A 15,622-nucleotide genomic window follows, 5' to 3' on the forward strand; every position below is an offset into this window, starting at 1 on the left:
GCGACCACTGATCAGAGATCTGTGCGCTTAAATTTACTGCTATGAAATTCACACGGTACAATCTGGAGCAATTTAATGTGTCATTTTGGTTCAATGGACACGAAATTATTATTTTTTAAAGATCCGCGCGCACTGACCAATATTCCTGCGCACCAGTGATGGAGGAAGCAGCGCGTGGTAGGTGGGAAAAGTCTAGGAAAAGTGGAGTGATATACAATCGCCCATGAAGCAACAGAGGATGTTTGGGGTTGACGCGGGGCAGGGTCTGGAGCAGCTATGGTCACTCTGCGGGGCAAACAGCTGATGGTGCGGTCAAAGGGTCAGCCGCCAGGACCGGCTACTGCTGCTCTCTAAACAAAGCCCCCAATTGCACGCATGTGTGTTCATGACCCCAGAGAGTCCCGGGTCACCGCTGTCCGCGCAACCCTCCAGACAGACGCAGCGATACAGCATGTTGTTTTAATTAGATCCGACATATCAGAGCTCATAAGAGATATGTGCTGCCAAAGTGGGAACAGAGACCAAGAGTCATTCTTCCACTGCAGCCAATGAGTCATATGTTGAGGGAAATGCTTAGTTTGTGTTTATTTCTGTACCATAAAACAATACAACACCTACATAAACCTACATGGGTGGATTAAAGCCTTTAGGAAAACCCAGGCCCAAAAACCAGCTGTTTGAAGCCAACATTGGCTCTGGTCCAATCATCAAACATACAAAATCATCAAACATACAAATCTGGAGCAATACAAGGCCTAAAACTAGACATGGACCTTGAATGCATGTGGCCTGCCTTGTTCTTGCAAAACAATTTAGTAAATCTCACATGCAGTGAAATTTACAGCCTTTGTGTCAGGGGGCAATACCTATAACGGCAATAACAAAATAACAAATTTATAACTTGTTTTTTAACCATTAGCGGCACCCCTTTCCTCCTCTTCTACAAATATTTTAAGTTGCATAAATCTGATTATGCCAGACCCCAGGTCCTTAGGGGCCACTAAGGTTGTCAGTGGCAGCACTGTTGAGCAAGAAAGTTCTGGGTTCAATTTCTAAGTGGAGTTTGCGTGTTCTACCTGTGCTATTCCCTTAAATTTAAAAAGTGCCTGTATGGTGTGAATGTGAGTAGCTATATGAATGTTGTAGGGTCATATGTGATAGTCTGGAAACCCTGGGATGTACCCCTCCCTCATCCTCTGTCAGCTGGGATTGGCTCCAGCCCCCCTGGATAAGCAATATAGCCAATTGATGGATACGATATCGCCTATCAGTCAGTAGTAGGCTACTAATGTTAAACATATGTCTATTATCACAAATAGGACCAAACCTTTTACTGGGGTAAATAGCATTCAAGATTATTTATGCATATTTACACCTGACTGCTATATGATCACAAAAACATAAAGCTACACCCAAGTTGTTCAAGTAGCCTAAATATGATTTAATTTCACTTACCACATAGGCCTAGTATTTGTTTTACCAAAATAAAACTCAGTTTGGCTCAGCATAGTGTAGGCCAATCTATTGTACAACACTCACTGAATAGTGTATTCGGGGCAGTAGCCTAACTTCAGCTCTTTGCTGAAGGCAGGAGAAACCAATGAGCGTGTAGCCTACTGGAAAATACACGGTGATTTGCTGACACCTTGTGGATAAAGATGAGAATTACACACTAGCTCCACTCTGGGTCTGACAAGTAGCTAGTAGCTACCCTGCACATGATGATGCAACGAAAAGGCTTGTAAACATTAACATGCGGGTCCAAACCAACAGGAGGCGGTGACAGAAGACGAACTTTGAACAGTCCCAGCTGTAGCCGAGCAAAGAAGCAAACCAGTCCGGTTGATTTTAATAACACGCGTTACGTTTTTAAACCAGTTGAGTAACTTTACGACGCTCCCTAATCACTCCCTCCGACACGACCTTTGCCCTTCGTTGCGTAGCTCACTGCCTTATTGTAGCATGCTGTGGGTAATAACAGGAGGACTGTGCACACTCCGACAGAGCCACATCATTAGAGACGTGCTAACACATTTACCGAGGTCCGCGACTCGTCGAAACATGTCGTCCCAAGCCAAGCGACCCGTCTCCTTACTGGGGACCATGGCGTTCGGCGGCCGAGCCGACGCCGAGCAGAGCCGGGAGATGGTGCAGGCTTTCCTGGGCAGGGGGCACACGCATCTGGACACAGCCCTCATGTACGTGGACGGGAAGTCAGAGGCCATCATAGGAGACATGAAGCTCCCCAAAACAGGTACTACATTAGAGGCGGACATGGTTAATTAGTGGATGAAAGTCCCCGCTCTGTAGGCTCGTCTCTCTCTCCAGACCTGCTGATTGACACCAGCTTGGAATCATGGGAACTGACCATGACCCAGAGCCCAGAGCCCCCTCCTATCAGTGGACAAGTTGGCTGTTTGAGGCGGTGTTTTAATTAAAGTGTTTTGTTTTATTTTGTTTGTTTTGTATCCTCATTAAGATGCAAAAAAACAAAAACAAAATAACACTTGAAATCTAATCTTTAATGTTTTTTGTTTGTTTGTTTTAGTTTCAGGCAAAAGTGATATCGTAACTTGAACTTCCACATAGAAACACTGAGTCAATCTGAAGGCAGTTATTATCAAAACCTCTTGATATTATTCATTTATTTTATCTAACCCTTATTTATCCAGGCAATTTCTCATTTACAAAGAGGCTCCAGCAAAAATAGCATCAACAACAACGCAATGCTACAAACAAAATGCACACGTCAAGGGGACAAGCATAATGTAGGATGTAAGTGAGAATGTGTATATAAAGTGCAGGTGGGAGTGCATGTCAAACATAATTCTTGGTTGCATTTTTGTATAGCAGGACCCCAGGATTGGAGTCATAGCAACTTTATTTTTTTTTTTTTTTTTTTTTTTTTTACCTAAATCAGGCATGGGCAACCTATTTCACAAAGGGCTCCTGTGACTGCAGGTTTTCTTTCCAACCAAGCAGCAACACACCAGAACTGGCTCATGTGAACAGAGTAAACACACAGGATAAACAGGTCGAGTCCAACCATAAAACCATGTCCTCCTTACTTGTTCATGTGTTCATGGAAGGGCCGGACATGAATGTGATATTAAATATTTTTTCACTCAAAGTTGTAGACGAAGACGTCAACACTCTTTCCAGTTTTACTTGAACTCACCACTGAGGATGCTCCTTCTCTGTGGCAGAACTGACTCAGAGCAGAATGTAATGCCTTGAAAGAAAAGAGGCGCAACAACAGCAGCAGACAGTGCAGATGCAGGGCTATTACAACATGAATAATCATTTTCATTTTACCAACAAAGATCAATGTGATTTAATTTCTGATCCGTTTTAAAGCACGTCAGGTTACTGTACAGCACAATGAGTAACATGAGCATACAAAGATGGATACTAGTCCTAATTAAGTCCATTATACAGGGAACTTCCAACAACCTGCGTTTTAAATGGAGCTGATCAGTTTTCAAAACACTGCCTGCTCTAATCCAACGGTTTCAAAAGAAACCATGAGAATGAGATAAAGTCGAAATTCGTAAGAAGTGAGAGTGAGGTCATGAGGTCAGACTGCACGGCTGGTTTATTTTAAGTTTAAACAATACAGTAAGCATGTGGGCACTGAGTTTATACTGTATAATACATCACCATTATTCACTAGTGTCAGGTTTATGCGTGCAAAAAAAACAAGAGTCCACAGTTTTGTTTGCTGCAATAAACCTTTAAGTCATATTTGTTATTTCATTGTCTCTGGGTGACAGTGAGCATTGCTACCAAGGCCAACCCCTGGGATGGGAAGACGCTGAAGCCAGAGAGCGTGCGCTCCCAGCTGGAAAGCTCCCTTCAGAGGCTGCAGACGGACTGTGTGGACCTCTTCTACCTCCATGCCCCTGACCACCAAAACCCCATCCAAGACACCCTGAGGGCCTGCAATGAACTCCACAAAGAGGTGACGACCAGACCAGAGACATTATATGCTATGAGTTCAAATTCTAAATTGACTTTATTTCATTAAATGAAATTCAATGTTTTAAAAAATCCCCTGCAGGGAAAATTCAAGGAGTTTGGCCTGTCGAACTATGCATCATGGGAAGTGGCTGAAATTGTGTCCATCTGCAGACACAACAACTGGATCGTTCCCACTGTTTACCAGGTACTCTGCCACTTATTCACAGCACTATAGTTTAATATCCAATCAGCTGTGTCATCTCGATGTCATGTTGCATCCATAGCATAATAGCACAGCATTCTGTATAGTTGGACTTTCATTTGATTTAATCACTTTGACTGTTGCATCTCTCACAGGGGATGTACAACGCTACTACAAGACAGGTTGAGACAGAGTTGCTGCCATGTCTGAGATACTACGGAATGAGATTCTACGCATACAATCCTCTAGCAGGTGCTGTTTGTGATACATCCCCCTAATCTGATGAATGAAGGAGATACTCATGATGACTGGTGATAAATGTGTCTAATGTCACATTACGGTACTTCTTTTTGTTTTAAGCCATGGCTGCTGTCAGTCAGTCACTTGGTCAGTCCACCACCTTGATCCGGCCTGAATTAATTCATTATAACACATTCATGCTCCCCAGATGATGAATCCTAATGTTAATAAAAGGACCAACAATATGTGAGGGAAAAACACAGACTGCATAATTTAGCATAAAAAAAAGCACATACATGGTCCCAACAGACTATACTGGTAAATGATTTGGACAGCACTAAGTGCAAATATATAGTGTAAGCCAAATAGGTTTGCATTCTGACATTCCCGCTGCTCTTCCAGGTGGTCTTCTCACCGGGAAGTATCATTATCAAGACAAAGATGGCTCCCAGCCTGCTGGACGCTTCTTTGGTAACAGCTGGGCTGGAGCATATCGGGACAGGTGAATGACTTGCAGTTTGTTTGTCTATGTATTTTATGTTGTTGTTATATAAGGTCTGTCTGTGGTGTCTGCTGAGTGCACATTAATGAAGTTGTGAAGCTGACTGTGCTTGTCCTCCTCTGTGTAAGATACTGGAAGGAAAGTCAGTTCCAGGCCATAGAGGTGGTCCTCAAGTCCATGGAGACAGCCTACGGCTCAGATAAACCCACGCTGACTTCTGCTGCAATGCGCTGGATGTACCACCACTCCAAACTTCAGGTAAATGCTGTATATGGAAAGCTGCTTTACAGACTAAGCTCACAAGATAACCACTTGTAAAATTAAAACTGCTATAACTAACAGATGAACTATTCATAAATGCTGAAATCCTGGATCTTATCATCCAAAAGTATCTGATCAGTTTTTGTATATCAGTGCTCAACAGTTGAAACATTGCATATGATGCTTAGATATAAAATGTGCATGTATCTAATGTGACATTAACCATGCAGTGTTTGATATCATTTTTCACTCACTACCACTTCATCTGCTGTTACAGGGTGATCTTGGAGACGGAGTTATCATTGGCATGTCCAGCATGGAGCAACTGCAGCAGAACATGGCGGCAGCAGAGGAGGGTCCTCTGGATGAGAGAGTGGTCACTGCCTTCCATGAAGCCTGGAACCTCGTAGCTCACGAGTGTCCCAACTACTTCAGATGAGCCTGTGAATATTTGTCCAGGTCATAGTTATCTCAAGGAAATTTAAATCAAATGTTGCATTCGATTTAAATTTCCATGAGATACTTCAGATGAGGATTCTTTTATTATTGGGCCAAAAGCTAGCCTCTACTGAAGTCCAATCAAGTATAATTCAGCTTGTTACAGAAATGATTCTGCCTGAGCCCCGTTCCTTTTTAGGTATTTCATAGTTTCTCTGAAATCACACTGAAATATGACGCTTTCTTTTTGGTTCTTCATCAGTTGGAAACTGTCACGTATTAATATAAAGAGCACTTCATTGTTAATGTATAAATGTAAAAATGACAAGATATTTTTTCATGGAGAAATACCTTTTTCTGGAGCCCACATTAATTAAACTGTTACATTAAAAATAAAACACATTTCCTTACGTTCAACAATATGTTTGTCTTACAAAAATGCATCACATGGGTCACACACATGAAACAGTATGTAGTATTTTGTTTTGGCTGCATGGCAAAGTACTTGCATGCAATACAAATCTTTTTGTCATGCTGATAAATCTAAACAATGCAAGTGGCATCAAGGTGATAACATGTACTATGTACTAGGTTGTTGAGTCTTCAATGACCCCTGAACAACAATTCAGTCCAAACCTAATGTTCAGGGGGAAGGACAGAAGTTCATGTTTTCAGGTGAAAGCAGGAGAGATGAGACCGATTAACTCAGAGTCCAGGAGCAGCACAGGCGGTCAGGATCAACGTCTCTCTGGTGTTGAGGTTGGCAAATAAAGACTTTTTAAAAAAAACAGATGTGGCCAAGCCCATGCAGACGTTTTATTCTGCATCGTCGTCATCTTCTTCATCGTCTTCCTTCTCCTGCATCGACTCTTCTACAGCAGCGAAGCTCTGAAACTCGCCTGTTTCCGAGTTCCACATACATTTGATCTGCACCTTGAACTCGGCCATCTCGATAGCGAAGAGTTTCTGTGGACGAGAGAGAGGAGCCGGTCGGTCAAGTGAGACAACAACACTATGGCTGTCTTTACACTGCACGGTTCAAGTGGCCCAATTCCGATTTTTTCCTCTCAAGTGGCTCAGATCGGATCTGTAACATGAATGTGTAAACGGGACAAATGCGCATTGAATCGGATATTGTCAGATCAGATTCAGGCCCCCGTTATATGTGGAAATAAATCAGATACAAATCGGATCTCTGCCAATGCGTCTGCAGTCTAAACAGACAGATCGGATCTTCCCTGGCAATGCGTGTCATACGTCATCAATGATAATATTAATTCACGTGCTCACGCGTCTAGCTGAACCTCTGTAGCCTGTGAGTGACACGTGGGGCTGACCTGGACTACCGTGGCCAGCTGTGGTCAGCTGTAATCACTGTCACAGGCGTTACAGTGCTTAATTTTTGTGGTGTCCGCACGTCTGTTTGTTTCCCCCCCCTCACTAGTTCTTGTTTTCATATAGCCACTACAGTTACATTAATTTCTATGCGGATCGATACGAGGGCAAGCGAGGGAGCGCGAGATAAACACCAGATTTCACGTTTTCCTACCGGCAAAAACTGAACCGAGCCGATAAGAAATCAAGAGAGGAAAAACAAACATTGTATACAAATGTGTGAGGCTGTCCGTCCTCACTACGTGAGCGACGAAGGATCAAACGGTGGCACAACTGTCACCGTCACCGCTGTCTCATCTCACAGCAGCTCCGCTCCACGCAGCGCCGCAGCCACTTCACTAACGTTATTTTGTAACTTTCACTTTGTAAGTGACGTGTCGGATATAAACTCTGAACACCAGACTCACCTTTGTTTAAAAATATTATTATATTATTACGTGACAATTTCCTGAAATCACTAGTTTATTTGGGTTGTTTCATGCAAGCACAGCAGGTGTAAATGCAGATTATCAGATCTGGGTCACTTCTGATAGAACATGTAAATAGACCATCAATAAAATCGGATATAGGCAACAAATCGGAATTGGGCATCAAGGCCTGCAGTGTAAAGACAGCCTAAGTGTCACTGCGAGCGTCTCCTGGGAGTGAATCAGTCAGGAACTCACCAGAATACGGGCCTGTTCAGGAGTCAGCATGTCCCCCTCCTTACAGACCGCATGGTCCTTCAGCAGTGTTACCACTCCTGGAATAACAGCAGGAACAATGTGACCATTACATCCAACTGATAAGAAACAAGTTCAACCATTTATTTGTTCTCAAATATTTCAATCTTGCCTTTCTTTAGAGCAGTAGGGAGTCCCAACTGCCTCAACTGGGGCTCCATTGAGTGAGGAAACTGATCCAGGGGTCCCTCATCCAGAGTTATGTCCATCTGTGCAGGGTTCCCAGCTCGCGCATAATCCATCTCTTTGAAATGACTGAAATACCTATTGATAGAAAACATTTAATTAGTACAATGATGGTCACCATCATATTATTTATCACTGAAGCCACCATTTGTGAAGTGATACTTACTCTTGTACCTCGTCCTTTGTTTTATTTGTGAATAGTACACCCACTTCTCCTCTGAGATACTTGCAGACCTGTATTTTATCAAAAAGGCATGAAAAAAATCAAATATATGCAATAGATTTAGGTTATTTTGTCATATATTTCAGATTTCACCTACCTTGTGCAAATTATCTTTGTATTCAGCTGTTTCTCCTTTACCCAAGGCGACCATCATGACTTTATTTTTGCCGAAGAAGAATCTGTGAAACAGAGGAGAGTTCAGTGAAACTGTTTCACTCCCAAATCACGAGCAAGAGCTATACAAACACTGGGTTTTGTTTAGTTGTGAAATTTTTGTTTTGAGACTTACAAAAGATGAAGAAAAACTGAATAAAAGCATAACAAGCCATGATCTGATTATTTTTAACATCTAGCAATCTTCAATTCATGTAATGTAACTAGTCGACAGTGATTTAAATGGGATCCCTGACTGGCAAATATTCTCATCTTTCAAACTCCATGTTCCCAGTTTTCCACACAAGCTGTGTGATCCACATCTATAGACAACACATGTAACTTTATCTGGGTTATCTTTACAAAAAAAAAGGAACACAAGACTTTACACAACAGTTTTCACAGACATGTCAAGTAAACTGACCCCCTGTGATGAACCTGATGAGTTCATCCCTGACACATCAGACACACTGGACGGTTGAGGTGCCATTACCTGCTGTGTTTCCATGCTGTCCTGATGTCTTTCAGCTTGTTGTTCCTCATATTGGCCACAGAGAATATGAACAGGTTTCTGTAGGTGTCCACACATTTCCGTAACTAAAGAAGGATAATTGATTGGTTTATTGGGAACATGTCAAAGGCTTCATCAGACTAATGACAACACTTTGACAGAGGAAAACATCTCACCTCCTCGATTAACTTCTGTTTCAGCTCCAGCCCTTTCTTGGCTGTCTTTGTTAACGAAACTGAGGGAAAGAGGGTGCAAAATGCAGTCAGTCAAATATCAATGAGTTTAATATTTCATTTTCTATTTGTGGGATAAAATGGGTGAATATCAATCACAAAAAGGAGCTACTTTACTTCTTTTATCACAATTAAACCACATCAGACTAGGTCTAGGTCAAAAAACAAAAGCACATCACTTCAGAGTAATTACAAACTATTAAAAACACATTTCAGATCAGTGACACCCGCTAGCTTCAGCACAGTGTGTGTAGCTATTCACTATTTGCCCCACCAGGAGAAGCTAACATTAGCTTGCTCACTCACTAATGTTGATTTTCTGTTGTGACAAACAGCTGCTACGCATAAACAACAGGTAAACCTGCTCCTCTGGTAAAAGTTTTAGTAAAGAATTCCAATTTTAAATGCTTTTATCTTACCTTTCTTGTCCCTCTTTGACTTCGGCATGGTTTCCTCTCACGATGGCAGCGCAGCGACGCACACGTGAAGTAAAAGGACCCGTGTTTCTGTCGGACGAAGCTGCCCACGAGGCGCCTGACTCAAAATACAGTGAGGGTAAAGAAGACCAGTGAAAGAGGCGAAATAACCCTTTAACTTAAATATTTGAAACTTGTCGCTGTTGCTGCTCTGATAAAATATAATACTGCTCTTACATACATGTACAACTGAACTGAGAGTCAAACTAATAGTACTTTTATTATTTTTTCCACTATTAATATTATTATTTATTTATCATCTAAAACGTTTTCAATAAATGCTGCAGTAGCCTATGTGTTTATGTGTACAGTGTCCTACTGGATAAAAAATATGCTAATTAATTAACAATATTATATTTCAAGTACCTGCACAATTACATTCCATGTTTTTACATTTCATTTAGCTACAATAAAAAAAACACATGCTTTGTGCATTTCCATAATCTACTAACTTGTTATTGGCCTTGCCTTATGCTTTGTATCAGTATGGCTGCTATTCAGAAGTAGTAGAAGTGACCAGATTCAGCCACTGGGGGTCTCCTGAGCCATAGCAACAATGCAAAGCCACAGGGCACTACAGTCAATAAATAGCCTGCAAATTACTCAAAAATCCATGTTAAGTGGGCTGTAGAGCCTTATGGAAGAAGAGACATCTGTGTCTAGGCGTTTGAGGGCCTTTGTTAACGTTGATTGCAGACATTTTAATAGCATTAAATGTTAGAAAACTGCAGAATTATTTAGAAAATAAAAAAAATGTCTTTAATGGTCATCACAGGTGATTCAACCCTTTAGTCAGTGGCATTATGTGTTAGAGATTAAAAGCATCAGGAGAGTTATATCTTTGCTTCAAAACATTCTCAACATGAATCACACTTACAGTGAAGGATATACCCTGCCAGTGCAGATATCCTCAATGTGGAGTAAGATAAGATAAAATGAGATAAGATAAGACTTTATTGATCATTCAGGGGAAAACCATGGTGCTGCAACATGGGTAACAGACGGAGCAGAGGCGAAGACTAAAATCCCCAAAACTTCAAGAAAAAAGTGAAATAAATATATTTAGAAAGATACACATAAATATACAAATATAACATTATGTATACAGGCACATTGAACTAGGCTATATACAGTTCAAGCCTTGGCCAGCATTAAATGTATCTTTTTGCCCTTAGCCTATACAAATTCTGCAGCCTCCCTATTTCTACATGAAGTGAAACACAATAGATTGGCTATTGGCTGTCTATGAAACAGCCTTTGTAAATAAGTTATTATGGATTATTAATACATGTCAATATCAGAAAAACTTTGTCTATCACAAGAAAAGGGGGAAATTATCTTTTAAGGGGCTATAAAAATTCTACAATAATGAACAGAACATTTTTGTGAGTCCCTGTTAAACTTTTGCAGACATTGAGGGGAAAGCTCATAATAATTTACTTTAATGACCCATTACACTCCAGGTATTAATATAGGCTACCGTAATGTGTAAAAACAAAATGAACTGTGAAGCCATTGTTGACGTTACCGGCCACTTTATCCTATTAATTAGCGCCTGTGTTTATGTCTCTCACTGCTGCTGTGTATGGGAGCGAGAGAGAGACGGAGGGAGGGGGTGAGGTGGGAGGTGCTGATGTGGGTGATAGTGCCTAGTTTAGCACTTTGCAACATGATCCGCGCACGCCACAGAGAGGCCGGGCTCTGCGGTCCTGCATCCTGCCATTTCACCGCACCACATGGAAACTGAATAGACAGCTCTCGGCAGAAACCGGGGGATGATCAAGAAAGAAGGTGGACCGTCTTTCTCTGTCGGCCGGCTTTATGAACTCGCACCGCATCAGCTGCTCCTGACAAAGCAAAGGCACACAGAGAGAGATGAGGGTGACGGAAAGTAACGCTGGAGCTTATTGCGGTCTGCGTCAAACCACTCGCTGCTTCGGGAGATGATGCCCTCTGTGCCTCCTAAAGGACTTTTCTGGGTTTGTTAGTAATCTGTCGTGACCACCCATGCTGCAGGGGTCCACCACGTTAGTATCTCGGGGTAAACATCCAGCAGGGACAGCGATGGCCACCCCATCTCCAGCCGCCCAGTCACTCTCAGCATCTGCATTGTGAGGAGAAAACTCGTCCTGGGGGAAGTGGGATTGTGAAGGAATATGCAGAGATAAGACTGACTGTTCCCTTTTTTTTGTTTTGTTTTGCATCCAAAACCAGTGAGAGCCATAATAGTTGGATTAACCGGGTGTTGTTTGTTTACCAACATGAACTCTATGTTTTTCTCGGACACACCGCCCGGTCCGGTCGGGAACGTGCCCGGCGGACCGACCAGCGCCCTGCGAAATGACCTGGGCTCCAACATCCATGTGCTGAAGACGCTCAACCTGCGGTTCCGCTGCTTCCTCGCCAAAGTCCATGAGCTGGAGAGGAGGAACAAACTGCTGGAGGGGCAGCTGCGGCAAGCTCTGCAGAAATCGCAGTACCGACACCTCTACACCCGAGAAGTTGCGGTGCAGACGGACGGTCCCGAGTCGCGGCTGCCGGGAACCATCTGGAGTTTCACCCACACCCGGAGGCAGGGGGAGCGGCTGGAGACGGTGCACGGGCCCGGGGTTACGTGGACGCATCCGGACGGAGTTGGGGTCCAAATAGACACCATTACCCCAGAGCTGAGGGCGCTGTATAACGTGTTGGCCAAAGTCAAGAGGGAGAGGGACGATTACAAGAGAAGGTGAGTCAAGTCAAATTAACTGATGAGAAACTATTTTGTGTTGATGTGTTTGTACACAGCAGTTTTATGCCAGAATGCATCCCAACTTTACTGTAGGCCTATAGATCATGTGTTAGGGAATAGCAAGCAAGGAATTAAGGGCCCTGAAAAGGTGTAACCAGGGGCCCTGGGTTTCTTGAAGCTCACTGCTTTCACATAAACACAGAATGTCCTTAACATCACAGACATTAGGCTATGGGAACTTCATGGGAAGATTCGAGCAATTTCTTGTCACTCAGTTACAAGAAGTTCAAGGGTGGTTGCCTTATTCAATGTAGATGTCACAGTTTATGAGCCAAGAAGCTGTTCTAATGTGATGCTACATTGGATCCGGACATATAATCAATATTGCTCTGTAAATGGTTCATGGTAGAAACCACACAAGTAGGCTATAGTTGACAGGCAGGAAATTAATCTTTGATTTATTACTACGTCTTGTCTTTTTTAGATGATCATCTTGTGACTTTGAAACAAAATGGGCAGCATTCTCTCTGTTTAATATTTAAGTTGAATGTGATTATTGTTGGTTTTTTTGGACTTTTGGTCGGGCAAAACAAACTGAACATGTCAGCTTAGACAAAACCATGGTGGATATTTCCAAGTCAGGTGAGAGAGACCTGACAGGTGCAATCGTGAGGCTGTTTTCATCCAACCCATCAATTTATCATTTCTTCTCACTCAAGTGTCCTTTTTTCTTCCCTTGTGGTTGTGGCGGGCCACTGTCTCCAGATCCTCATTTGACTGTTAGGCCTATAGTGAGGAGATGACAGACATCACCGTGATAGGGTTGCACTTGAGACAGTGTTTAACATGAAGGATGTCAGAGCTGAGTGGCTGCTCTTCATTCACACAAAGACACTTTCTTCTCGTGGCTCCGAACCGATCCTGTGTCTTCTCACACGCTTGTGAGGAAATTCCTAAGGATGGGTCACTGTCCACCCAATTGTTTTTTCTGCTTTAGTCATATTCAACGCATTTCCTTGAGGACTCAGAGCAAAGTCCCCGACTGACCCACACATCAGTGCCGGCCGGCTTGGCTTGGCTGGCTACCGGAGGGAGACATGCTTCTGTTTGCCGTCATGACTCAAGCCGAGAGGCATTTTAACAGGCCTCTGTCTGCTCGGTGAGGTCTGCTATGACGAACGCCGACTTCCCTCTGAGCTCACTGACTCAGTGACACAGAATGTGTGCGCTCTCCCACTCCTCTGGGAAACTGGATATCCTGGCCAGTCATTCCCAGTAACCAGCATATCCTTTTTTGTGCACTTCTGTCTAAAGGAAATGAACAGCAGTGTCTGGGACAGCAGCCAAATTAAAAACCGCTGCAGCTTAAGTCAAAAATATGGACCCCCCCCTTTAGCAAAAAATAGGAGCTTTTGACCTTTTGAGTGATTGACACACCCACTTCAGATGATTGGTAATTATAGGTTAGCATAACAGAGTGGATCCAGTTTCTCTCCTTTGCATATTTGCTCTTTAAATGTATGGACATGCCCTCAGATTGTTGTATGTACATTGAAAGGTGTTATGGAAATGATGTGTAGACCTAGGCTACATGTTTTTATCAATAAGATGTAGCCTACAGGTTCCAGGGTCAGACATGTTGTTTCTAGCATTTTTATTGGCCAGAGCTGGAGAATAAGACACATTCCTCTCCTCTTTTTATTGGCAAATGATCATGTTAATCAATCTCTCCCTGCCTGTCTGAGGCCTTCTCTGCTCTCAGCTCAGTAATTGCATCACCACCGAGTTCACTGCCCAGTTGTTTTGTCTCTGTCTCCCGGTCTAAATCCTCTTTACTACAGTCACGTTTCAGCGTTCAATCCCCACGCCCCGTCCTGCCATGGCTTTTTCTGTTCCGTGCTCTTTGTGCTCAGCCATTCCTTCGCCCTTTGCTCCACTCACCCCCTACACACACACATACACACACACACACATATAGCCCCTCAGCTCCTCTTCGTGTCATGCAGACTGCTTTGTAAGGCATCCACAATCCCGAAGGAGCCCACCCCTCCCACCCCTCCCTCTCCGTCAGTATGCTCCCACACCGGCCCCGGTGATTTATTGAAGCTTTACGAGAGTGGACACACACACAAGGAGATGGATGACCGGCTTGTCCATTTCTGATTCAGCCGCTCGCCTTCACGGTATGAAGTACACAGTCATTTACTTTCTGCTGTTTCTCAACACGAGTCTCTATGATCAGGGAACAACTTTCTGAGGAGGAACGGCGCGATCGGACAAACACAGCTGTTTGTAATACAGATGTATGATATACAACACCTTCAAATACAAAAGCTCAAGGGCCAGATTCACAAACATGTTCCCCAGAATGAACCTCCTCAGTGTTTCTGAAGAAATTTCAAAAGCTGCTCAACTCCTTTGACCCCTGTTTTTTCTTGCGAAAGAGAAAATAAGTCCTCTCTCATTTTCCTCTCAAGTAACTTTAAATTAAAATGTTAAAATGAGGGTGTGTGTGGAAGAGAAGAGACTTTCAGTGCTAGCCTGCAAACATTCACCCACCTGTCACTCAAAGCAGACACACCCCTTAATTGTGCTGAACTTTAAGCTTCAACAAAGTGTTAAGGTTAATGTTAAGGTTAATGTTAAGGTGCGAAGGGGGAAATTAGCTGTAGAGACCAAACCAGTTTTTGTACCAGGCTGTAAACTTGTTTTCCTCTGCTCTGAAGTTGGCTACTTTAATATGGGGGTCTATAGGGGATTGACTCACTTTTGGAGTCATAGCTCAAATTCCTTCGCCTGGTCCCGCCCCAAACATTGAATATCCCGCCCGCTCGATCAAATTCGTTTTCCTTACTCGTGGAAACGCGTGGAAGGAGGCGGGACAAACGGGGCAAACGGCCATTTCTGAACACCTTTAAAAGCAGATTGATAGAAGTATTGTATATTCTTGCTGACTCTCACTGAAGTCTCTAAGAAACTTTTCAACTGATAATTGACAATGATGTCCATTTAGACACATATTGATCAATTTCTAATAATGTTTAACACTTGATTGGTTTTGTATCTTGTAAATGTGCAGCTCTGTCATACAGATAAAGACATTGATAAAAAATAAAATAAAATAAATTCTATCCATATTATAGATATTTCCTCAATCATATAGTTATTGGACATTTTTGGTACTATTTCCCAATCAGGAGCTCTCCATTATACAATGTGCTTTTGATAGAGATCAACATGGCTCCTTCAAAGTTTCCGGGTGCCGTTCCTGCTCTGGGAAAGCTCTTTAACCGATTTAGTCCAGATTCTCAACTTATTTATCCAATTGTTTTTTGCATTAAGAAACAATGTTTTGTTCTTGCACCATGCCACCGAGTTTCATAAATCAC

The 15,622-nt window shown here is 42.8% G+C and overlaps 3 protein-coding genes across 4 annotated transcripts in view; 2 read left to right on the top strand and 1 right to left on the bottom strand.

The window, feature by feature from the left end:
* The first annotated feature begins 1,794 nt into the window (after positions 1-1,794).
* akr7a3 (aldo-keto reductase family 7, member A3 (aflatoxin aldehyde reductase)) lies at positions 1,795-6,013 on the top strand. Of its 2 annotated transcripts, XM_083971105.1 has the most exons (8): positions 1,795-2,254; positions 3,774-3,961; positions 4,061-4,165; positions 4,318-4,414; positions 4,805-4,904; positions 5,033-5,162; positions 5,443-5,592; positions 5,686-6,013. In XM_083971105.1, exons 1-8 carry the CDS (start codon positions 1,963-1,965, stop codon positions 5,695-5,697), a joined length of 1,074 nt encoding a protein of 357 aa, XP_083827231.1. In that variant the 5' UTR covers positions 1,795-1,962; the 3' UTR covers positions 5,698-6,013. The 2 variants fall into 2 exon arrangements, with proteins under 2 accessions (XP_083827231.1, XP_083827230.1); XM_083971104.1 differs by having other exon boundaries at positions 5,443-6,013.
* Positions 6,014-6,046: 33 nt separating this feature from the next.
* Positions 6,047-9,520, bottom strand: mrto4 (MRT4 homolog, ribosome maturation factor). Its single transcript, XM_083971106.1, has 8 exons — positions 9,446-9,520; positions 8,970-9,028; positions 8,776-8,879; positions 8,227-8,308; positions 8,073-8,140; positions 7,833-7,984; positions 7,664-7,740; positions 6,047-6,569 (listed from the first exon to the last, which is right to left on the bottom strand). The coding sequence occupies exons 1-8, from the start codon at positions 9,471-9,473 to the stop codon at positions 6,420-6,422; spliced, it is 720 nt and encodes a 239-aa protein (XP_083827232.1). The 5' UTR covers positions 9,474-9,520; the 3' UTR covers positions 6,047-6,419.
* Positions 9,521-11,226: 1,706 nt separating this feature from the next.
* iffo2b (intermediate filament family orphan 2b) overlaps positions 11,227-15,622 on the top strand; it is a 36,772-nt gene continuing 32,376 nt past the window's right edge. Inside the window, exon 1 of the mRNA XM_083971690.1 lies at positions 11,227-12,230. Within this exon, the coding sequence (XP_083827816.1) occupies positions 11,764-12,230 (467 nt within the window). The 5' untranslated portion in view covers positions 11,227-11,763. The remainder of the gene's footprint in view (positions 12,231-15,622) is intronic.

The sequence above is a fragment of the Trachurus trachurus genome, assembly GCF_905171665.1.
Source record: "Trachurus trachurus genome assembly, chromosome: 5".
NCBI lineage: Eukaryota > Metazoa > Chordata > Actinopteri > Carangiformes > Carangidae > Trachurus > Trachurus trachurus.